General features: G+C 42.5%; 1 protein-coding gene across 3 annotated transcripts in view; it reads right to left on the reverse strand.

Moving 5' to 3' along the window:
• The window catches only part of ENTPD4 (ectonucleoside triphosphate diphosphohydrolase 4), a 40596-nt gene extending 33451 nt beyond the window's left edge, over window positions 1-7145 (reverse strand). For 2 of the 3 annotated variants that reach the window (XM_082624827.1, XM_082624828.1), the window contains exons 1-2: window positions 6958-7145; window positions 1228-1327 (exon numbers count right to left, since the gene is read on the reverse strand). In XM_082624827.1, coding sequence (XP_082480953.1) covers window positions 1228-1256 — 29 coding nt within the window. In that variant the 5' untranslated portion in view covers window positions 1257-1327; window positions 6958-7145. Of the gene's footprint in view, window positions 1-1227; window positions 1328-6957 lie in introns of those variants that run through there. The other variant, XM_082624829.1, reaches the window with a different exon arrangement.
• Window positions 7146-19235: the final 12090 nt, after the last annotated feature.

Here is a 19235-nt window from a genome sequence, read left to right on the forward strand (position 1 = left end):
TATTTATTTACTTCTTCTTCTTTTTTTTTTTTTTGCCACACCACATGCATGGAGGTTCCCAGTTCCCCAACCAGGGATCGAACCCATGCCCTCTGCAGTGGAAGCTCAGAGTCTTAACCGCTGGACCACCAGAGAAGTCCCTTTATGAACTTCTTATATAGTGCTTATTATGTGCCAGGCCCTGCTCAAATGCTTTACAAATACTAATCTATTCCTCCTATCAACCACCAAGGTAGCTACTATTTGCATAATATTTTACAGATGAAGCAGAGAGGCTAAGTAATGTGCCTGAGGTCACACAGCTAATAAAAGGTGAATATAAATAAAAGAGCTGGGATTCAAGCATGTGAATCCATACTCCTATCCTGTCCTCTAACACACTCTGTGTGTGTGTGTGTGTGTGTTTGCATTTCTCTTGCTCATGTGTCTCCTCCTCCAGAATGCCAGCCCCACAAGGGGCCAGATTTAGGTCTGCTTGGCTGCATTCCCAGCGTGGCAGCCCCTAGGAAAGGGCCTGGCAAGAAGTCAAGTTTCAGAGTTCTGGGACCCAAAAGGGTTACAAACTTATACACTAGGGTAATCTTTCCAAAACAAACAGTCATCATGACACTTCCCCACTTCCCAATTTTTCTCTCTCACTCAGGAAAAAGTCCCAACTCCTTAGGATGGTAAAAGAGGTCCTTCTTGATCTAGTCTTGCGCTATTCCATACGGTAGCCATTGCCACGTGTGGCTAAAGTAATTTAAATTAAAAATTCAGTTTCTCCACACTCACAGATATAGAGACCAAACTAAGTGGCTACCAGTGGGGAGAGGAAAGGAGGGAGGGGCAAGTGAGGGGTAGGGGATTAAAGATGTTCATCACAGTATTACGTATAATAGCAAAACACTGTTCTAAACGAATGTGCCTTATAGGGGGGTGGATTAAATTAAACATGGTCCATGTATGCAATGGACTACGATGTGACTGTTAAAGGTGCTCACACAGATCTACATTTATTGACATGGAAAGATACTCATGATAGGTTAAGTAAAAAAAAATAACATCATGCATAGAAAGGAGAAAATGGAAGGAGAAAAACCAAAATGTTAACAGTGGTTAGTTATTTCTGAGTAGTGAGATAATGGATCATCTCTGTTCTCTTCCCTAGGCTTGCCTAGATTGCTTAAAGGGCATATATTAATTTTATCATCAGAAGAAACAACAGAACCGTCTTTAACAAGCTACCTTTGACTGATATCTCCAGTTTCCAGCATCCAATCCTCTTCTGGATATATCAAGAAAGCCCGTCTTCAAAACCCTTCATGGCACAGGAATTCATTCCAGTCTGAACATTTTTAAAAAATCGATAATTATGTGATAGCTGAACTAAGAACAAAAGAAAAGAATGTTTAATTAACAGCTTAAAGTCAAGGTCCTTGGGAGAAGGAAGGCCTTTCACGATTCAACGATTTGTATTATGAAGGGCACAGAGGAGTAATAAGACTGACTCCAATCTCGAGGCTTCTGCCGATTGGTAATGGAGAAAATACCAACACCCAAGAAATAATCAAGAGAGTAACAGAAGGCAATGTTAAATTATCTGGACTCCTGCTGTACCAGTTCAGAGAGCACGGTGAAGGCTACAAGATTCCTGCAGGTGGGAAGTAGGCTTTGGATGGGGGAGGAGAAAGGAGAGTACCTTTCAAAGAAGAGGCCCTGTTAGGATGCACCATGGCAAACTTAGTAAATGTTACTTAATCCGGTGTTTGTCTTAGGCCTTTTTTTTTTTTTTTTTTTTTGAGATATGTGATGACTTTGACAATGAGGATAAATAGATATTTTTGTAAGTTACAAAATGTGTGTTTAAAGACAGACAGAAAATAGGTCAGCTTGTAAATTGCTAAAGTAATTACTTTCACTTAGGACAAAAGTATGGCTGAATATCACCCAGCAGACAACAAGACAGTAATTTGATCTTAAAATGTAAACTCCAGCTGTATTTGCAGCTAAGAGTCTTGGCAACAGGGTTTAGGGTGGCAAACTCTTAGCAATATTACATAAAACTGCCATGTTTTTAAAAGGCCTAAGTTGTGTGAGGCCCATCACCAGAGAGATGCATTAACTCGAATTCTTTCAGCTGATGGGGCCCCCCTTAGCTGAACATTCTTTAGCGGAGTGAGGTCCGCTGGGTCCTGAGTTAAAGTCTTTTCAGTCAGTTTCTCATTGACAGTCCTAAGGAAAACAGTGAAAACAATACAAGTCAACTGCAAAGTGAAATGGCTCCCACGGTGAAAAATGCAGGATGCAGTGATACAGACATTAGCAAATTCTGAAATTACAGGCAAACAAAATAACAGAAAAATGAGACTCTGGAAGAGCTAAACCTGAGTAAGAACAGGTAAGATGCCACGAAGGGTGCTTCAAAAAAGAACAATATGAATATCAAAAGATTACAAGAGAACCTGGAAAAATCAAAAGAAGCCCACAAATAGGCAGAATTCTGTAAGAAATGACTGTCTTGGGGAGAGTGAGAGGCCAAAGTGAAGTGAAGGATGCTGTGTGGCACTCAGTTGTGGGAAAAATATATCAAAACAACTTGATTCGTTTGTTGTTTTAAGAAGAATGCACAGTAACACGTGTTGGCAAGGATGTGGAAAAAGAGGAACCTTGAGCATTGTTGGTGGGAATGTAAACTGGTGCAGCCACTATGGAAAACATGATGGAGGTTCCTCAAAAAATTAAAAATGGATCTACCATATGATCCAGCAATTCCATTTCTGGGTATTTTTCTGAAGAAAACAAAAACATTAATTTGAAGAGATATATGCACCCCTGTGTTCATAGCAGGATTATTTGCAATAGCCAAGATATGGAAGCAACCAAAGTGCCCAACGACAGATGGATTAAAAAATTGTGGTGTATGTATACAATGAAATATTACTCAGCCACAAAAAAAGAATGAAATCTTGCCATTTGTGACAACATGGATGGGCCTGGAGGGCATTATGCTAAGTGGAATAAGTCTGACAGAGAAAGACGAATACTGTATGATTTCACTTATATGTGAAGTCTAAAAAACAAATGAGCAAACATAACAAAACAGAAACACAAACAAACATACAGAGAACAAACTGGTGGTTGCCAGAGGGGTAGGAAATGGGAGGAGGAGAGAAACAGGTGAGAGAGATTAAGAGGTACAAAATTCCAGTTACAAAATAAATGAGTCACAGGGGTGAAATTTACATATGGAATATAGTCAATATTGTAATAACTTTTGTATGGTGACAGATGGTAACTAGACTTACGGTGGTGATCTTTTTCGTAATGTACAGGATTATCGAATCCCTATGTTGGGCACCTGGAACTAACATAGTGTTGTAGGTCAATTATGCTTCAATTTTTTTAAATAAGAGAAAAAAGAAGAATGCACATAGTTGCATTTATGATCGACATTTTCTTAATATTTAGATTTTTTAAATTTTATTTATTTATTTTAATAAATTTATTAATTTTTTGGCTGCATTGGGTCTTCATTGCTGTGTGCGGGCTTTCTCTAGTTGTGGCGAGTGGGGGCTACTCTTTGTCGCAGTGGCTTCTCTTGTTGCGGAGCACGGGCTCTAGGCACGTGGGCTTCAGCAGCTATGGCTCGCGGACTCAGTAGTTGTGGCTCACGGGCTCTAGAGCACAGGCTCAGCAGTTGTGGCACACGGGCTTAGATGCTCCGCGGCACATGGGATCTTCCCGGACCAGGGCTCGAACTCGTGTCTCCTGCATTGGCAGGCAGATTCTTAACCACTGTGCCACCAGGGAAGTCTCTAAGTTTTATTTTTCAATAGCAAGTGCTAATCAAACCTCTTCACTACCTCTCACTGTTCATTTGCAAACTTCTGGTCCCCATTTTAAATGATCTTTTTCTGGTCACACTTTTCCCTGCATCCCCTCTGTAGTTTCACAAATCTGCAACTCTGACTTCCCTCAAGTTTCAGTTCCACATCCTGAGCTTACTCAGTTACCACACACTCATTTAGTCTAAGATTGGGCTCCCAAATCTTTTGACACAAACTAATACCCCCTTCCAAATTCCCCAGGTCTAAGAGGAGTCTCATCATGGACTGGGGTCACCTGGTTCTTAACCTTGATTCCCAATTATCTGTGTGTTGCTACTTTATGTCATTCATCAGGTCCTGTCAATTCTTCCTCAAACAGCCCACACATCTAAAATGACCACAGCAGACACCCCTACCTCAGGATAGGTCTCTACGCAGGTCACTGACCTTCCGCCTTCACCGTGAACACAATTCTTTGGAAACATTTCTCTGTAAAACATTACCTTCACAATACAACCAGCTCAAGAAAAAAAATCTAGAAACAATAAATGCTGGAAAGGATGTGGAGAAAAGGAAACCCTCCTGCACTGTTGATGGGAATGTAAATTGATACAGCCACTATGGAGAACAGTATGGAGGTTCCTTAAAAAACTAAAAATAGAATTACCATAGGACCCAGCAATCCCACTACTGGGCATATACCCTGAGGAAACCATAATTCAAAAAGAGTCATGCACCACAGTGTTCATTGCAGCTCTATTTACAATAACCGGGACATTGAAGCAACCTAGGTGTCCATCAACAGATGAATGGATAAAGAAGATGTGGCCCATATATACAATGGAATATTACTCAGCCGTAAAAAGAAATGAAATTGAGTTATTTGTAGTAAGGTGGATGGACCTAGAGTCTGTCATACAGAGTGAAGTAAGTCAGAAAGAGAAAAACAAATACCATATGCTAATGCATATATATGGAATCTAAAAAAATAAAAAGGTACTGACGAACCTAGTTGCAGGACAGGAATAAAGTTGTAGACATAGAGGATGGACTCGAGGACACAGGGTGGGAGGTGGAAGCTGGGTCGAAGTGAGAGTAGCATCGACATATATACACTACGGAATGTAAAATAGTTAGCATAGCACAGGGAGATCAGCTCGGTGCTTTGCGTTGACCTAGAGGGCTGGGATAGGGAGGAGGGGAGGAAGGCTCTAGAGGGAGGGGATATGGGGACATATGTATGCATATGGCTGATTCATTTTGTTGTACAACAAAAACTAACACAGTACTGTGAACCAATTATACTCCAATAAAGATCTATTGGGACTTCCTGGTGGCGCAGTGATTAAGAATCCGCCTGCCAACGCAGGGGACACGGGTTCAAGCCCTGGTCCGGAAAAATCCCACATGCCGCGGAGCAACTAAGCCTGTGTGCCACAACTACTGAACCTGTGCTCTAGAGCACGCGAGCCACAACTACTGAGCCCACGTGCCACAACTACTGAAGCCCGCATGCCTAGAGCCCGTGCTCCGCAACAAGAGAAGCCACCGCAATGAGAAGCCCGCGCACCGCAACGAAGAGTAGCCTCCACTCGCCACAACTAGAGAAAATCCGCGCACAGCAACGAAGACCCAACGCAGCCAAAAAATTAGAAAAAAAAAAAAAAGATCTATTAAAAAAAAAAAGAACCTTCCAGAGCCTACAGGTCAACAACAGCGTCCCTGTGTGGCATCTGAGACCTTCCATTCATCAAACGGTCCCATCTTATTTTACTAAACTGTTCTCTGCTCAGCCCCAGATAACATCTCTCTGCTCTAGTGAGGTGAGTCTCTCCTCTCCCACACAAGCTGTTCTCGTTCTTGTCTTGGGCCATTACTTAAGTCACTTCCTACTAAGTAATATTTCCTGTTCACAATATTACACTTCTTTCAAGGCACAGGTCAGTATTTTTCTTTGCCAAGATTTAACTTGTTATATTTCCCAATGTTTATCCACACTCTGAATCTTCTCTTTATTCATGTGTAGTTGATTTAAGATAAACATGCTGAATAAATATGTAGAGAATATAAATACCTAGATAACTTTCATTTTGTTTCTTCTTTCTAGACTATATAGGTAAGGGTTGAGATCATGCATTCCTATTAGGCCTGGAAGGATGTAAACCACAGATTCAATATGCAACAAATAAATCAATGTTAAGGTTAACAATGGAATAAACAAACTACGTACACAAATTAATACTCCATTTTATAATTCTGCTAATGTGTCAGACAGAATGAACAGACCTGATACAAAGACACAATAACATCAAATATAACATAATACAAAGAATATAATTCTTTTAGGCCTCTCCAAGGCTGGAAAATTATTTTCATTACACAAAGCAGAACACAGTAAAGGCTGTAATGTGAAATTAAACTAGGGATCTGAGTCTCTAATTTAGAATTCTTTAATAACCTAGTTTATCTTTCAGCATGGAAGCATCTCTTTTCTTTCCTAAACAGTCTACACCAGCGTTCGTCTAACTGGGGTCTGAGAACCCCTGCGGGCTCTGAGTCAAATTCCAGAGAATGAGTGAACTGTCCCTTTAAGAGGTGTCACGCATTACTCGAGTTTGTGAAACACTGCTCTTACCATCACTTTATTGCCCAACGAGCTCTATTTTTCCAATGGAGCTAATCAGATTTAGATTTTGGAGAAACCTAAAGCATGAAACTTGGTAAAGGCAGAGTAAAGCAAAAACGATGCTGACTTGTAAATGTCATGACAAGGTGGCAGGTAAGACCCGCAGGGTCCTCGGTGCAGCATCCTTCTCCCCCGCCAGGTCCTTCCCCATGCGGCCCAGACCCGCGCCCACTACGTGTCAGAGGGGAAATCCAGCGCGGTCACCGGAGCGGGTGCCGACAGCACGACTGCCAGCTTTCTCCCGCCAGGGGCTGGGGGACAGCACCTGCCGCCCGGGGTCACGGACGCTGACGGCTGGCGCCCGGATGCGTCCGCGCGGCCCGGGCGGCGGGGAGGCAACGGCGCGGGAAGGGCCACCGGGGCAGAGTGGCTCGTCCGCGGCCTCGCTGCCCCGTCGGGCCCCGTCGGGCCCCGCTTCGGCCGCCCACCCTCCCCTCGTCCGCGCCGGAAAGGCCGCCTCACCTGCTCGGCAGCGTCCGACTCGGCGGTCGGGGTTCCCGGGAGCGGGGACCCGCGAGCGGAGCGCATCACGGCCACCGCAGCGAGGCGGCGCCGGCAACGCAGTCGCGGCTTCCCGGCAGCAGCTCCCCAGTAGCTCCGCTCCTTTCCCGCAGCCGTACCGCCAAAACACCACCCCGTAGCCACCCGCGTCGCGTCACCGGCAGCGGCGGGAGCGCGCACGCCGAGGGGTGGGGCCTGCGCCGCGCCGCCGTGACTGGCATCCGAGCGCAGCGCTGTTCCGCGGACCACGCGGGTGCAGGCGAGCTCAGTGAATGCCGAAAATGAAAGTGGCATCACTGAAATAACCAGTACTGTGGCTTAAATAACCAGTAGTGGCCTGCTTACCGCCGATCCTAGGCTGTCCCGCTGACAGCGAGGCGCAAAGTGCTTATGACACCGCAGTTCATTTTTTCTTAATTAATTAATTAATTAATCAATTAATTTTTGGCTGTGTTGGGCCTTCGTTTCTGTGCGAGGGCTTTCTCTAGTTGCGGCGAGCGGGGGCCACTCTTCATCGCGGTGCGCGGGCCTCTCACTATCGCGGCCTCTCTTGTTGCGAAGCACAGGCGTAGTAGTTGTGGCTCACGGGCCTAGTTGCTCCGCGGCACGTGGGATATTCCCAGACCAGGGCTCGAACCCGTGTTCCCTGAATTGGCAGGCAGAGTCTCAACCACTGCGCCACCAGGGAAGCCCCACAGTTCATCTTTTATTTGTGTTCTTCAGTATTATGGAAAACAGCACTTGAAAACTTAAGAAGAACGGCATTTTTGCTCGACTCGACATTTCATTTTGCAACTTTGCCAGTAGCTATCCCTATTTTACAAGCGGGGAAACGAAGCTCAAACTCATTCAGTGACTCTCTTAAGGTCCACATAATCAGTAAAAGCCAGGATTTCATCCTTACCAAAAGTTGCATGTTTCAGAGCCTACTCTGGGTTAGAGCACCTCCAACATAGTCGATGGTTATGAGTAGAAATAGTGAGGTGAACAGCACTAGTTCCAGAGAGTTAACCCCAAGACCTGGACTTAGCTCAAGGCCCCACTCTAGCTTGACAAAAAAAAGTGCCTTGAAGTCACAGAGCTGGAAGAGACCTTGAGAAACACAGCTTTTTATCCTTTTTTCTTTTCTTTTTTTTTTTTTCTAAACAGGTGAATACACTGCTTCCCAGAGATAGAAAGTGACCAGCCAGCCTAGCCAGTTTAAAATATTTTTAAAAATGAGAGTCCTGGAAATGTCTACTCCATTACTTGTGTCAAGTTAAACAAGCTTGGACAAAACTAGTAGTTATAAATTTTAAGCAGAATCCTTGGTCCAGCACCAGCTTGGGTTAAATCTCCTTGTGGTAGCATTTCATCCTTGGATTCAGATACTGTTCATGGAAGAAGCCTAGCAGTGACCAAGGAGTCTTGTGCTTTAGAAGTAAATACTGTCTTTTAACTATTGCTCCATACTAGAATCATAAAGCCACAGAATGTTCGAACAAAGAGACCATAGTTACTATCTAGACCAAACCATCTCCTTTTAGTGTTAAGGAACCTGGAACCCAGAGAGACTGAATGTCTTGCCCTAGAGGCAGAAGGGGAACCAGAACCTCTGGCTCTGACTCCTACGTGAGTGCCCTTTTATGGCAATCTGTTGCTATTTTTAAAAAATGACCCGTTTGGATAGCTTACACATTAGAAAGCTCTGTGACTTATACCTAAGGTTAGCTTTGAGAAGCTGAAGTAGTTGGCCACCGACATGCTATGATTTTAGGGCCAGGACCCCTCAAAATTACGTCTGTTTCAAAGTCCTTACCATCTGTGTTACTGGTTCATATTATGGTAGTCTCTCTCTCAAGGAGGCCTCTACCAAAATGCCAGACTAGAATTATCACACCATCAGTATTTCTTGATAATTCATATACAACAATTTTCTGATAAGAGCTAGGAAAAAAAAGTATAAAATATGAAAACATGGAATATGCTGCATTGGTTTCCTAGAACTGCCATAACAAATTACCCCAAACTGGGTGGCTTAAAACAACGGAAATTTATTCTTTCATAGTATGGGAGGCTCGAAGTCTGAAATCAAGGTGTTGGCAGGGCCATGCTCTCTCCGAAGAGTCTAGGAGATGATCCTTCCTTGCCTGTCAGTTTCTGGTTGTTGCCGGCAATCTTTGGCATTTCTTGGTTTGTAGATGCATCACTCCAATCTCTGCCTTTTTTGTCACATGATGTTCTCTTGTGTGTCTCTGTGTCCAAATTCACCTCTTCTTAAAAGGACAGCAGCATAAAAAAAAAAAAAGACAGCAGCATATTGGATTTAGCCACACCCTCTCCCCTCCCAACCAATACAATACGATTTCTTCTTAACATGATTATATCTGTAAAGATCCTGTTTCCTAATAAGGTCACATTCACAGGTTCTGGGTGGACATGAATTTTGGGGGGACTCTATTCAACCCAGTACATGAGAGACCAGCCCGGTTTTGGTCATCAGGGAAGGCTTCTCTGAGGAAGTGATGTTTGAGGTCACACCAGCAAGATGAATAGGAACTAACCAGAAGATGGATGAAGTCTGGGCCTATATGAAGGAGTAGCGCTTCAGGCAGTGGAAACAGCAAAGAGGCTCTGAAGTGGGTAGAAACACAACTGTCAGAGTGAGCCATCAACTTATTCTCCCTTGTTAACAGGAGAAATTAAAAAACTAAGCTAATATGAGACAACACTTACTGCGTACTTTATGCCAGGCACAGTTCTAAGAGCATTAGAAAACATTTCAAATAGAATGGTAATGAAAATACGTCAAAATTCATGGAATGCAGCCAAAGCGATAATTACTGAGAAATTTATAGCTTTAAAAGCTTATTTTTGTAAAGAAAAAAAAAGTTTGAAATCAAAGTTTCCACCTTAAGAAGTTAGGATAAGAAAAGAAAATTAAAACCAAAGCAAATAGAAGGAAGGTAGTAATTTTTAAAAATAAGTAGGACAAAATTAACAAAACCACAAGTTGGTTCTTTGAAAATATTAATAAAATTGATCAATTCGTAGTGAGATTGATCAGGAAAAAAGGAAGAAAACACAAATAATCAAAATCAAGACTAAAGGAAGAACATCCTTACAGATCCTACAAAATTTTAAAAAAATAATAAGAAAACGTAATGAACAACTATATGCTGGTTTCAACAATTTAGATGAAATGGAAAAATACAATTTCCCAAAATTGACAGAAGAAAAAATCATCTGAATGGCCCTATATCTTTTATGGTCCCCAGAAGAAAATTCCAGGCCCAGATGGTTTCACCAGTAAATTTTATCAACTGTTTAAGAAAGAAATCATACCAATCTTATATAAACTCTTTCAAAGAAATAGAGAAGGGGGGAATATTTCCTAACTCACGAGGTCAGAATAATCCTGATTCCAAGAGATAAAAAAGAAGGAAAATTACATACACATCAATATCATTTATGAACATAAACACAAAAATTCTAACAAAACATTGTCAGTTCAAATCCAGCAATATCTATCTAAAGGGAGTAAGATAGCTTAACCAAATGAGATTTTTTTCAAGAAATGCAAGGTTGGTTCAACATTTTAAAATAATCTGTATTATTCATTACATAAACAGAATAAAGGAGACAATTCATATGATCTCAATCAGTGTAGACAAAAGCATTTGACAAAGTTCAACACGCATTCATGATTTAAACCAAAAAGCTTTCATCAACTATAAAGGGAATCATCTTCCTTAGTTTGTTAGCATATTTACAAAAGAACTACATCTAACATGGTTGCAAGGTCAAAGTACGTTATTGCAAGTCTGTGTTTTGAAAGTATTAAATCATTAGAGAAATGCAGATCAAAACTACAATGAGATATCACCTCACACCAGTCAGAATGGCCATCATCAAAAAATCTACAAACAACAAATGCTGGAGAGGGTGTGGAGAAAAGAGAACCCTCTTGCACTGTTGGTGGGAATGTAAATCGATACAGCCACTATGGAGAACAGTATGGAGGTTCCTTAGAAAACTAAAAATAGAACTACCATACGACCCAGCAATCCCACTACTGGGCATATACCCTGAGGAAACCATAATTCAAAAAGAGTCATGTACCACAAAGTTCATTACAACTCTATTCACAATAGCCAGGACATGGAAGCAACCTAGGTGTCCATCAACAGATGAATGGATAAAGAAGATGTGGCACATATATACAATGGAATATTACTTAGCCAGAAAAAGAAACAAAACTGAGTTATTTGTAGTGAGGTGGATAGACCTAGAGTCTGTTATACAGAGTGAAGTAAGTCAGAAAGAGGAAAACAGATACCATATGCTAACACATATATATGGAATCTAAAGGGGAAAAAAGTTTATGAAGAACCTAGGAGCAGGACAGGAATAAAGACGCAGATGTAGAGAATGGACTTGAGGGCACAGGGAGGGGGAAGGGTAAGCTGGGACGAAGTGATAGCGTGGCATGGACATATATACACTACCAAATGTAAAATAGATAGCTAGTGGGAAGCAGCCACATAGCACAGGGAGATCAGCTCGGGGCTTTGTGACCACCTAGAGGGGTGGGATAGGGAGGGTGGGAGGGAGATGCAAGAGGGAGGAGATATGGGGATATATGTATATGTATAGCTGATTCACTTTGTTATAAAGCAGAAACTACAGAAACGAACACACCATTGTAAAGCAATTATACTCCAATAAAGATGTTAAAAAAAAAGAAAGTATTAAATCAGAGTTTCAAAAAGGGATGCGATGTCTGGACTGCAGAAGCCATCCTGTAACCATGAGGCAACAGTGATGCAGATAAGAAGCCAATACTAAATATGTTGAAACAGAAAGAGAGAGCTGCCTAGGTCCATCATGGCATCACTAAATCACTAAAATAATACTAGCCACTGATGTACATCTTACTCCTTGTTATGAGAGGAGAATAAAGCCTTTGTTTGTTTAAATTACTTCTGGCTGGATATTCCATTACTTGCCATTAGGTCTCAGAGGCAACATGACTTGTTCAGGTTCCTAAAACAGGAAGGGATGCAGGATGATTGAATGTGAAGCTAACTAAACTGGAAGGTGGAAACCTGGATCCCAGTCCCTGCTATGCTATTCATTGACTGCATAAGCTTAGAAAAATTTAGTTTACCTCACTGGTTCTCACCATCCATATGTAACTTTAAAAAGGGAGTGGAGAGGTGGCTAGGTTGACCTCTAAGGTCTGAAATCCACGATTTCTAAGAGGCAAAAGAGACCAGAAACAAGGTCCTCCCTTCCTCCTTCCCCTCTCCCCCTTCTCCACCTCTGCTTCCTCATTATAAAATCTAACATAAGATAGAAGAGCTCTTTCCTTTTTAAATTGAACTCCAGATTCTTTTAAAACTGTGCATGTGGGAATCTTCATGAATGGATTAGGGCCAGTGAAAAAACCATCAATATTTAGAACCCAAACAGCATTTCCTTTAGTTATCTTTCTGGAAAAACCTCCAACATGGCCATAGCTTGGCATTCTGTTGGCTTTGCTCTCCAAATGTTTTTACCCATCATTCCAGGGAGACTAAATTGGCAAACGGGCCCTGGCAGTCTGTAAGTGTTGGGAGGAGGTGACTGTGAGGCACTGGATGTCATGGAAACAAAGGAATCAAGTGATCCTTGGAAACAATGAGTCCTATTGCCCTCCTCCGTTCCTGTTTGCCTTCCAATGCGTGCATGCACAGACTGGTTTTTGAGCGACTTGGCTAATAATCCTATATATTTATACAGCATTTGTCTTCAAGAAGATCATAGCACTTTGCAGACATGACCTCATTTATGAGCCCAGCATTCCTAAGGCAGGGAATGGGCCAGGAGAATTCTTATTTTATGGTGTTTTGTCATGGAGTGAAAGCACTTGAGATTCAGAAAGAGGAAGGGACTTGGTCAAAGCAGCATCAAAATTCACAGGGTTTCCTTCAAACTTTTCTCATCACAGCATGTGACCAACTGGACTATAAAGGGGTCTAGTGGGATGTGGATCATTACACACACATAAACATACACACACACAAAATAGGGAGTGGACATGGTTGCTTTTGCTGCCTACAACCATCCTTCTCTTTTTGGTAACAGTACCTTGAATTTCTGAAGCAGTACGCCTGTCTCGCACTCAGTCCATTTGGGTCAGGACATATGACCCTGGCCTGGTTAAGCAGAGCAATTTCATTCCCTGACCCTGTGATTGGCACATGAGTCACGCTGTTCTGATCAGATATAAGCTACATTCTTCAATATCAGCTTCATCTGCAAAAAAGATGATAGTTTGATTTTTGTACAGTTTTTGTTTCATTTCTCAAATCGTTCAGACTTGGGCAGGAAGCAGCAGGTTATTTATTGGCTCCCTTGAATCTCAACATTTCTGTGTTCCTTCCTCACCCCAGCTAACGTATCATTCTCCTTCCCAGCATCCTTTGTTAATTCCTCATCCCCTCTAGGTTACAGTTGAAATTCCTAGCAAATCAACTCTGGGAATCAGTGGGGTGATTCGATTTTTATTGACAGGTTGGTCTAATACCCATCTCCTTAGCATGACACCCCAAGGCTGTCAGCTTTTTAAGCCTCATGTCATATATGCCCTGTGTTCTAACATGCTTAACTACTTGCTTGCTCCTAAATTGTTCCCTATTTTCATGCCTCTGGGTCTTTACACACATTTCCTACGGCTGGAATACTTTCCTCTTCCTTGACTGCCTGGAAAAAAACCCTCCTTCTCATCCTTCAATTTGCCCCTTGAAGTTGTGTGTTGTCATGTGACCTCCCCAGGCAAGAAAGTCTTTCTCCTTTATCGCTCAGCACCGTTGCTTGGTGTAACTGTTGTTGGTTTTTGCTGCCATCTTATTCCTCTGGGCATTCCTAGCCTGGAGCAAACATGAATTCCATTCAAAAACACATGCTTTGTACCCACATGTGTCTCTCCTGTTCCCTGCAGAACTGAGAAGTTTCTAGCTACCTTGCCTTCGGTAGAAAGAAATAGATTTCACCCCCCTCCTACTGCAATGGACTTTTGTCCCAGCTCCAAATTCATCCCTGTTTGAAATCCATGCTGTATTTTTTTAGGGGAGGTGCTCAGTAATGTCTACTGGAACTGAATTGAAGATTTCATCTTGTTCAAGTCAGGCTAAGCTTCATCTGCCAGAAACTTTGGAATTCCTATATTGTTATCAAACCCACTCATTGTACTTCTTAGCTTTTTTTTTTTTCCGTTCATTCCCGACACCTCCCTAAGGAATGTCTTTTTAAATTTTATTTTAATTAATTTATTTACTTATTTATTTGGCCGTGCTGCACAGCTTTTGGGCTCTTAGCTCCCCAACCAGGGATCAAACCCAGGCCCCCTTGCAGTGGAAGTGCGGAGTCCTAACCACTGGACTGCCAGAGAAGTCCCTGTCCTTCTTAGCATTGAATAATACTTATTTGCCTAGACACATCCTGTCTCCCATATCCTCTCCCATTAAACTGTGATCTCTTTGAAGACAGGGACTCTCTTAGTACAGAGCGAGGCACTTAGGAGGTGTTCAAAACATGTCTGCTAAGTAATTAGTGAATGAATGAATGATATTACTTTCCTTCTTGATCAAAGGGAGACATTGATGAAGTTAGAGCCTGGGAAAAGAGGTCTCTTCTCTGCTCACCACCTTTCAAATTCACTGAAGAGAGGGGACAGAAAGGGGAGAAAAAAAAAGCAGGGGGTGATCCAGAGATGAGCTTTATCTTTCCTTACAATATTCTGATCCTACTTGCCTTGTGTGACTAGCAGGAAATTCTGGAGAATTTCTGGACTTGGATGGTGACTTTTCCACTTGTATGATGCAGGTTGAGCCCTAGTTTTACATTTTCTCATCATTTTAGTTGGAATTGGGGATGAGGAGTCAGATGTGTATTTTCAGCCCTGCATCCTTCTCTGGGATGCCTCCTCTGACCCCCATTTACAATGGCAAGCTGTCCCCCGTGGACTCCACACCCTCTACACACAGCCCCTGCTTTACTTTTTCTCTGTAGCTCCTATCTATCTGACGTACTACAGATTTTCTTATTTTGTTAGTTTACTCTTTGTCTCCCTATATCAGTCAAGAGGTAGAAAGAATATAAGCTATTTAAAGGAAAAATTTAACATAAAGAGCTGTTAACTAGTAGAAGGTGGTTAATTACTAAAAGGTGTAAAAAGAGGTTTCATGAAGGGATGCAGAAGAAGCAGGTGCAGAAAAGCAGCTACTACCTCTGGGCTGGGGCAGGGAGTGGACAGGAAGGAACTGAGGACCCAGGGGACATCCCCCAGCCCTGTTTCTGTCTCCACCCCAAGGCTGTGGTTCAGAACTTTTCCAGTAGGGTGTGGCTACCTAGGACTGCTACATAATACGCAGACTCAGGGCAAAATGAAAATACAAAGCTCTTTGTTCCAAAGTTATTAAGAATTTCAACACAGTGGCAGCAGAACATGAAGTCAGTCAAATGCAGGGCTTTCCTGAGTGCCAGGGCCCATGGCTGACTGCGGAATTGTGCAGCTCTGTGGCTACTGCAGGAATGCATAGCTTGCTGGTGGCAAAGAAATTTGCCGGAAGGTATAGGCTGGGCTGGATCTGTAGAAGCTGCTGCTGTGGCCTGAGGGTGTGGACTGGCCTGGGCCCTGCTGCTGTGCAGAAATGGGCTGGTGGAGTGGGGAGAGCGTGGCTTAAGGAGAGAGCCAGGTCTTGATAGTTCACTGATTTTCAGTGTTATAGAAACCATAGCTTCATGCCCTTTGCCATTTTGTTGTCACAAAGATATATTTTCAAGCTAGAACAATACCACATTCTATCTACTCGTGTGTTATCTGCATTTATAATCTTGAACATCTCTAAACAATACATGTACTCTTACCCCCAGTCCTACAAATGTCTGTGGTGATTCTGGAGGGGAGAAAAGAGAAGGACCAGCCCCCTGGAAAGGGCAACACAAGATAAGACTGAAGATGCAAAGAGAAAAATTAGTGTGAGGCAGAGGAAAGACTTTTTTTTTTAACTTTTTAATTTTATTTAATTCAGTTTTTTATACAGAAGGTTCTTATTAATTATTATTTTATACATATTAGTGTATATATGTCAATCCCAATCTCCCAATTCATCCCACCACCACCCCCCTCCACCACTTTCCCCCCTTGGTGTCCATACGTTTGTTCTCTACACCTGTGTCTCTATTTCTGCCCTGCAAACCGGTTCATCTGTACCATTTTTCTAGGTTCCACATATATGCGTTAATATACGATATTTGTTTTTCTCTTTCTGACTTACTTCACTCTGTATGACAGTCTCTAGATCCATCCACAAATGGATGGATGACCCAGGTCTCTACAAATGACCCAATTTCGTTCCTTTTTATGGCTGAGTAATGTTCCATTGTATATATGTACCACATCTTCTTTATCCATTTGTCTGTCGATGAGCATTTAGGTTGCTTCCATGTCCTGGCTATTGTAAATAGTGCTGCAATGAACATTGGGGTGCATGTGTCTTTCTGAATTATGGTTTTCTTTGTGTATATGCCCAGGAGCAGGATTGCTGGGTCCTATGGTAATTCTATTTTTACTTTTTTAAGGAACCTCCATACTGTTCTCCATAGTGGCTGTATCAATTTACATTCCCATCAACAGTGCAAGAGGGTTCCCTTTTCTCCACACCCTCTCCAGCATTTGTTGTTTGTAGATTTTCTGATGATGCCCATTCTAACTGGTGTGAGGTGATACCTCATTGTAGTTTGCATTTGCATTTCTCTAATAATTAGTGATGTTGAGCAGCTTGTCATGTGCTTCTTGGCCATCTGTATGTCTTCTTTGGAGAAATGTCTGTTTAGGTCTTCTGCCCATTTTTGGATTGGGTTGTTTGTTTTTTTAATATTGAGCTGCATGAGCTGTTTATATATTTTGGAGATTAATCCTTTGTCCAATGATTCATTTGTAAATATTTTCTCCCATTCTGAGGGTTGTCTTTTTGTCTTGTTTATGGTTTCCTTTGCTTTGCAAAAGCTTTGAAGTTTCATTAGGTCCCATTTGTTTCTTTTTGTTTTTATTTCCATTACTCTAGGAGGTGGATCAAAAAAGATCTTGCTGTGGTTTATGTCAAAGAGTGTTCTTCCTATGTTTTCCTCTAAGAGTTTTATAGTGTCTGGTCTTACATTTATGTCTCTAATCCATTTTGAGTTTATTTTTGTGTACGGTGTTAGGGAGTGTTCTAATTTCATTCTTTTATGTGTAGCTGTCCAGTTTTCCCAGCACCATTTATTGAAGAGACTATCTTTTCTCCATTGTATATCCTTGCCGAGACTTTCATTTTTTTTATTGTGGAAAAGTAGACATAAACGTAAACTTTACCATCTTAACCATTTTGAAGCGTTCAGTTCAAAAGTGCTAAATATCTTCACATTGTTGTGCCATCAATCTCCAGAACTTTTTCTTTTTGCAAAACTGAAGCTTTGTACCCATCTCCCATTTCCCCTCTCCTCAGCCTCCTTCAACCAGCCTTCTACTTTCTGTTTCTGTGAATGTGACCACTCTAAATACCACCTATAAGTGGAATCAGACAGTATTTTATCTTTTGTGACTGGCTTTTTTCACTTAGCATCACGTCTTCAAGGTTCATCCATATTGTAGCATGTGTCACAATTTCCTTCCTTTTTAAGGCCGAACAATATTCCCTTGTTTGTACATACCACATTTTGCTTATGCATTCATCTGTTGGTGGATACTTGGGCTGCTTCCACATTTTAGCTACTGGGAATAATGCTGCAATGGGCCTAAGTGTACAGATATCTCTTTAAGACTCTGCTTTCAGTTCTTTGGGGTATATGCTCAGAAGTTGGATTGTTGCATCATACAGTAGTTCTATTTTTAATGTTTTGAGGAACCACCACACTGTTTTTTTATAAGGGCGGCACCATTTCGCATTCCCATCAACGATGCACAAAGGTTCCATTTTCTCCAAATCTTCACCAACACTTTTTATTTTCTGGGTTTTTGTTTTTGTTTTGATAGTAGCCATCTTGATGGGTGTGCGGTGGTATGTCACTGTTTTTTTTGTTTTTGTTTTGTTTTTTATCTTAACCTGAGTTTTGGCAACTCAGGTTAAGTTTTTATTTATTTATTTATTTTTAATTTTGGCTGTGTTGGGTCTTCATTTCTGTGCGAGGGCTTTCTCCAGTTGAGGCAAGCTGGGGCCACTCTTCATCGCAGTGCGCAGCCTCTCTTGTTGCAGAGCGCAGGCTCCAGATGCGCAGGCTCAATAGTTGTGGCTCACAGGCCTAGTTGCTCTGCGGCATGTGGGATCCTCCCAGACCAGGGCTCGAACCCGTGTCCCCTGCATTGGCAGGCAGACTCTCAACCACTGCGCCACCAGGGAAGCCCTGTCACTGTGGTTTTGAAAACTCCTCTTGTTTTGAAATAGGAGGGAAGGAGGGCAGGATGAGTGAAGAGGAAGAGGTAATGTGAAGTAAATCAGAGGGACGCTGAGGTAGCTCATAACTGATCCCCATTTGGTCCGCCATTTTGGTGGCAAGAGAGAGAGGGAGGTGTGGAGCAGGTAAAGGCTGGCGGGGACTGGCCAGGGTTAAAATAGGAGCCAGCGGCGGGGATGAGACAGGTGAGTCAGCTGGTGATGATTATAAAGATAAGTGAGCAGTTGTGGGGTTCCATCTGAGGTCAGGAGGCTTGAATACATAATGGGCCCAATCCCAGTTCTGTGACTGTCTCCAGCAGCCCAGAAGATGGGAAGGAGGAAACAGACTCGGTGGGGCTGCCTGGACTGGTGGCTGAGAATCCCCTTCTTGTTTGTGATGGGCGGGTTTTGGGCTGGCGGAGAGGTGGAGCTGGAGACACAGCCATGCTTGCCTTGGGTGTCTGGTGTGGAAATGGCTACTGGAGTTGGAAGAATAAAGAAATTGTGAGATGAGGGTGTTAGAAGTGCCAGTGAGAACCACGCTTCCTTGTCTTGTGATCAGGGATCTAGGAAAAAAGAACAAAACCTGGGTAAAGGGCCTTCCACAGAAAGCCATGTTTCCTTATGTAAGACATTGGGAAGAGTTTGTTTAAGGAGATGTTCAGAGACTTACCTGGTGGCACAGTGATTAAGAATCCACCTGCCAGTGCAGGGGATGTGGGTTCGAGCCCTGGTCCGGGAAGATCCCACATGCCCAACTAAGCCCGTGCGCCACAACTACTGAGCCTGCGCTCTAGAGCC

The sequence above is a fragment of the Mesoplodon mirus genome (assembly GCF_964341445.2).
Source record: "Mesoplodon mirus genome assembly, chromosome: 1".
In the NCBI taxonomy this organism is placed as follows: Eukaryota; Metazoa; Chordata; class Mammalia; order Artiodactyla; family Ziphiidae; genus Mesoplodon; species Mesoplodon mirus.